The 5,173-nt window shown below is 43.4% G+C and overlaps 1 protein-coding gene across 1 annotated transcript in view; it reads right to left on the reverse strand.

Moving 5' to 3' along the window:
• Positions 1 to 635: 635 nt before the first annotated feature.
• The window catches only part of MASP1 (mannan-binding lectin serine peptidase 1 (C4/C2 activating component of Ra-reactive factor)), a 123,665-nt gene continuing 119,127 nt past the window's right edge, over positions 636 to 5,173 (reverse strand). Inside the window, exons 14-16 of the mRNA XM_006884111.1 lie at positions 4,039 to 4,106; positions 1,283 to 1,382; positions 636 to 826 (exon numbers count right to left, since the gene is read on the reverse strand). Coding sequence (XP_006884173.1) covers positions 636 to 826; positions 1,283 to 1,382; positions 4,039 to 4,106 — 359 coding nt within the window. The remainder of the gene's footprint in view (positions 827 to 1,282; positions 1,383 to 4,038; positions 4,107 to 5,173) is intronic.

Below are 5,173 nucleotides of genomic sequence, written 5' to 3' on the forward strand. Positions count from 1 at the left end.
GGTGTCTAGCTCATGTTCATAACCACACTGCAATGGGGAATAACGAAGAACGTAGCCTCTTCTCTTTATGGGGTTGGAGTTGGTGTTAGGAAAAGCGGATGACAGCAAAGAAGTACAGGACATTTTGGGCAGATGGAGGAGATCATTAAGGCTGAAGGTGATGAGGAATCATTAATCAGTCTTAAGATTCAGATAGAGGTTTGTCCGACTCATGGACTCATTGGTCTATGTCCACTGAACACTTACTTTGTGCCATGAACGGTGCTAAGTATTATGCCATGCTAATTAATAGCATCCTTATCACATTTTTTTGAGGTAGTTAAGCTATGACATTCCCATTTTACAGGTGAGGAAACCGAGGTTCAGAGAAGTAAAGTCATCTGCCCAGTGTTACAAAGCATGTAAGTGATGATGGAGCCTGGATTCAGTCATGAGCTGATCACTCTGCTACTCTGCCTTTTTAAAGGGGCTCAGAGGGGACAGAGCAGTTCCCTTTATCTTCAAGTAATGATGCATTGAACTGGTTGGGAAGTTGTGAAGGGCAAGGGCCAGAGGGAGGAAGCACTTCTTGAATCAGATAATTACTTTCTGCTTCTGACTGGCCACAGACTTGTGCAGGGGCTGAGAAACGCTGCTTAATTCCTCACCCCGGTGACGCTCTGGATCCAGTTCTTATTGTGGCTGATGTAGGAATACACTCCGTAGCGATCTTTCTTCCCACAGTCCTCTCCCCAGGACACTGTGCCCACCAAGTACCACTGGCCTCTCTCTCTATCCAAGGTCACCATGGGGCCTCCAGAATCACCTGAACAGGCGTCCTTCCCCCCTGGAGGAATAAAAGATGCAGACAAATAATAACCAAAACAAACAAAAAAAGGAAAGCGTGCCCACAAAGTCCAAGGAGGCCTCGTTCTCCCCAGTTTTTATTTGTAGTTTGAAGATTGGGCACTAGAGGGCACATGAGGCCCAAACCGTGCCTGTGAGCAGTTTTAGGTCAGATCTCCTCAGAGATGACATTGCCTGTATTACCTTTCATTTGTGCATGCAGCTACAGGACTTGTAAGTGGAGAGTCAGGGACTGTATGCCCTCTGCTCAGAGGGCTTGTTGATTTTTCCCCCTTTGATGATGCTTCTTTAATGGAAGCCCTGCTCCGCCTGGCTCCCTCCTTCCTCTACACCTGCAGCTGCTTACTGGAGTCCAAGATCTTTAGTCCTCCCACTGCTGGCTCCGCAGTGGATACCCTTGTTCTGTTACCCCTCCCTCTGCAGTCTCTTGACTTACCTTCTTTCTCCCCAGCACAGATCATGTCCACAGTCACCTTTTTCTTCAGTTGTCCATAGGCCTCCTGGCAGATGAGATGATCAACAATGGGAATTTCGATCTGAAACACAAAGGTACTTACTGTTGCTGCTGATGCTGGATTGAAGAGACCCTGCTGTTTTGATACCTTGGGTGCTGGCTCCTCGCGAAGGAGCAATGGATCATCCTTAAACTTAGTTCAGAAACTGCACTAAGATGCTGGTGTGGGAACAGAGTGGGGAAGCAGGTGACCCAAGTTCGGATACAGCCTTAGCCATGAACTTGCTGTGTGACCTGGGACAAGCCACTTATCTTGTTTGGGCCTCAGTTCTCTAATCTGTAAAATGAGGATAAAGAATATTTGCCTAGCTTATGTGTTGTTTCAGATACAGCAATGCATGCAAAGCCGCGGATAGTCTTCTTTCGGCCTCTGCCCTTATTAGCTGTGGCAGTTTGGACATACGACTTAATCACTTTGTCTTTCAGATCTCTGTGTGACTTCTTCCTTGTCTGCAAAATGGAAGTCACAATATTTGACAGGATAATCAGACGGAGTTGCTGTATGAAGAAGAGACAAACGAATGTTCTGTAAGCCACTACCTGTGTAAATATTAGATACTGTAAGGGTTGTTAGTGCTTGCTTTGCAGCAAGTACGTGAGCTCTTCTCTTTACTGTAGTGTGAAGTTTTAGGCCTAAGTGAAGGTTTAACTATTGCCTATTTCTACTTTGTAGACCTTGCTGTTGTATGTGACACTAAGTTGAAACTGACTATAGCTGCCCTCAGTGAGTTTTCAGAGGCTGTAAATCACTAAAGAGGAGAGTGCCCATTTTCTCCATCAAATTTGAACCTTGTGCCTTTGAATTGGTTGTGTAACTCTTTACCACTCACTGCATCTTCAGGGTCCCTTTGTATAGTTGTTGTTGTTGTTATGTACCATCGAGTTAGAACGAACCATTGCTAACCCTCCAGTGGGTTTTCAGAGGCAGTAATTACACAGGAGGAGATTGCCATAGTAAATACTCAGGGAATTAACTTCTTTAGTTGAGGTGGTAAATTTACACTTAAAGATGGTATGATTACAGACAGTGCCTGAATTATTAATTGTATTCATAAATCTTTCTTTAAGTGGAATTTTTATGCAAATCAGAAGGATTAGTCAAATGTTTGTCTTATATTATAGTTTGTACTGTACTTTTCTATATATCATAACATTAAAGAAACCATTCCAGATACACTAAAAACATCTTTAACATAACAAAGCAACAAAAATAATGTTTCACAATGCATATCCTAAATAGCACCTGTTTGTTATGATGAACCATGGCGTGTACCTCAAGATTAAATATAATCTTGAATCTTAACGTGATCTTTAGTCTTCCAGGGCAGCGTTTTTCCTATGAATTGTGCAGAGGGAGCTCTGGTGGCCTAGTGGTATGAAGCTGCACTTCAATCCCCAATTCATGCAGGTCTAATCCACCAGCTGTTCTGCAGGAGAAAGATAGGCAGTCTCCTGTTGTGTGATTAACTGCCTGTGAAAACAGCAACAAGTTGTTGACTCAAGTCTAATGCTTATAACTTGAGGAAAGACTGTATTCATTCATTTTGAGTGTAAATATTGGAATAGATGTCTGGAGTAAGAGGGAACAGCTATATCTCATTTAGACAAACCAAGAACTGCATTGACCATTTTCCCCTAAAGTACAACTCCTGCTGACCTGTGCTGGGAGGGGCCAGAGACCATTAAAATCTCTCTTGATATGGCCTTCTCAAGGCAGTTCTTCAGAAAATTGCCCATCACCTGGTTAACCTCTCTTCATCCATCAGTTCTCATGTAAGTGCCACATCCTCTGGGAAGTAATGGAAGGACTTCAAGGTGAGGCCAGGACTCCTATTACATAATCAGGAGCATTTTTCACTTTTCCTTTATTTTATCTATCACATCGATAGTTATGTTCTGTCTTTTCCACTTGGTCATAAGCCCAAGGAAGCCAGGGACTGTATCTGTTCTTTTACCGTAGTCCCAGCACCCCTAGTAGCTAGTGAAATGTCTGGAAGATGGGAGGCACTAAATGTACATGCAAGAGTTAATGAATGAAGGAATGGGTGGTTGTTGCAAGCCCCAAAGTTTAATGTATGCTAAAATACCATATGGAAGGATGTGGAAATCAGCAGTGCCAGTCATGGAATATGGCAGAAAGTGGAAAAACTTAAAGATTATCTAGTGTGGCCCCCTAACTGTGCAGTTTGAGGTATCATGACCCAGGGAAGTGAAATAACTTGTTTGACATCACTCAAAAGTTGATAGTAGCCAGAGATTGTAAATTCTAGTACAATTCCCTTTTCTGAAACAATACTGAATGTGGAATTCTAAATGACATCATTAAATTAATTACTGCAAGAATTATGTGCTCACAAAAGTCTGGCCTATTCTTGGTTAATCTGATTTATGAATCCTCATGATATACAGATGGACCATGACACTTTAGGATGTCCCAGCCTGCTGTTTTCTGGGAGAATTTCCACATAAGCAACAGGAACACTGAGCAATGTTTAGAGATAAATATCTCATGACATGAACAGTAAAGAGATCAATGTTGTTGATGCTCAAAGTCATAGTCAACTCTGGAGGTAATTCTGGGAGCCTGGTGTTGTTATTCCTTATCCTATCCTCCAAATTCCTGCAGGGCAATATGGAGCAGGGAGATACACTATTCAGAGATGTAAATGGAACTTCACCTCCATCAGAGTCTCTGGAAACCTTTGCAAGAACTGCTTTCCCCAGCCACTGACGATGACCATGGCCCCTGGAGGAGAGAAGATTCGATGAGAGCAGGGAGGCTGGCTGTCAGGTTTTCAGAACCCCATCATTTTGTGCTAGTGAAGGGAGGAATCCGTTTACCCCGAGAAGAAGGCAGCATGGTGGGGAGGAAAGGCAATTGGGTCACAGTTACCTCGACTAGATCTGTGGTACTTGATTCTATGAGAAATTACCTGTGTAGTTGTTTAGGTGTCTATTATTTGTAATCCTTAACTATCATGGAAGGGAGCTCTGGTGGTGTAGTGGCAAGAAGCTGTGCTGCAGTCCCAAAGGCACATGGTTTGAGGTCACCAGCTGCTCAGCAGGAGAAGGATGTTTAATCTCATATCATGTGATTAACTGCCTCTGAAAACCCAGCGGAGGATCAGCTATGCGTCAGTTCCGATTTACAGTACACAAACAACAACTACTACTGTCACGGAACCAGGGCTTCAAACAAGGTCTCCCTAGCTTAGTCATGGCCAAGGAAGTGAGCCTGAAACGAACCCAATCTGTAAAGTGTGCTTGTACCAGACAATAACTGGAATGGGGGAAATGACAGGCCAGTGTCCTGCTTGAGATGTAATCTTCCTCCTAGAAACAAGGGCAGCATGTGTGTTTATTAAAAAACAGTCTCTCGATAAGCAGAATTGGAAATAGTAGACTGGCTTAGATGGTGGTCCACTGTGCTGCCTTGAATATGTATGCTGTCCCCAGTCCTAACAATAAGCTAATCTTCCACATCAGGATCCTCAAAGGGTTTACTATGCTTCCTCTGAGTCCCCCATTCCAGGGTTTCAATCTTGAATTTTTCCTGTTCTGATCATAGTTTCAATTCCCCTACATTTTCTAAAAAAAAATAAATAAATAAATAAATAAATAACTGGTCTGAAACCCTCTATAGAACCTGGGATCTGCCTATAAGAACAAACTCCTTGCCTGTCTCATTCACAGCTGAATTTCTATGTCTATAGTAGGACCTAGTCAATAAATAAAAACACTCGGCCCCCAGCTCGGGGGGAGCCGTTGCGGCCCTCTGACTGGGGCAGGCTGCCCTCGGCCCTCTGCCCGGGG

Source organism: Elephantulus edwardii, unplaced genomic scaffold (genome assembly GCF_000299155.1).
Source record: "Elephantulus edwardii isolate Elephantulus edwardi_28Jun2011 unplaced genomic scaffold, EleEdw1.0 scaffold00031, whole genome shotgun sequence".
NCBI lineage: Eukaryota > Metazoa > Chordata > Mammalia > Macroscelidea > Macroscelididae > Elephantulus > Elephantulus edwardii.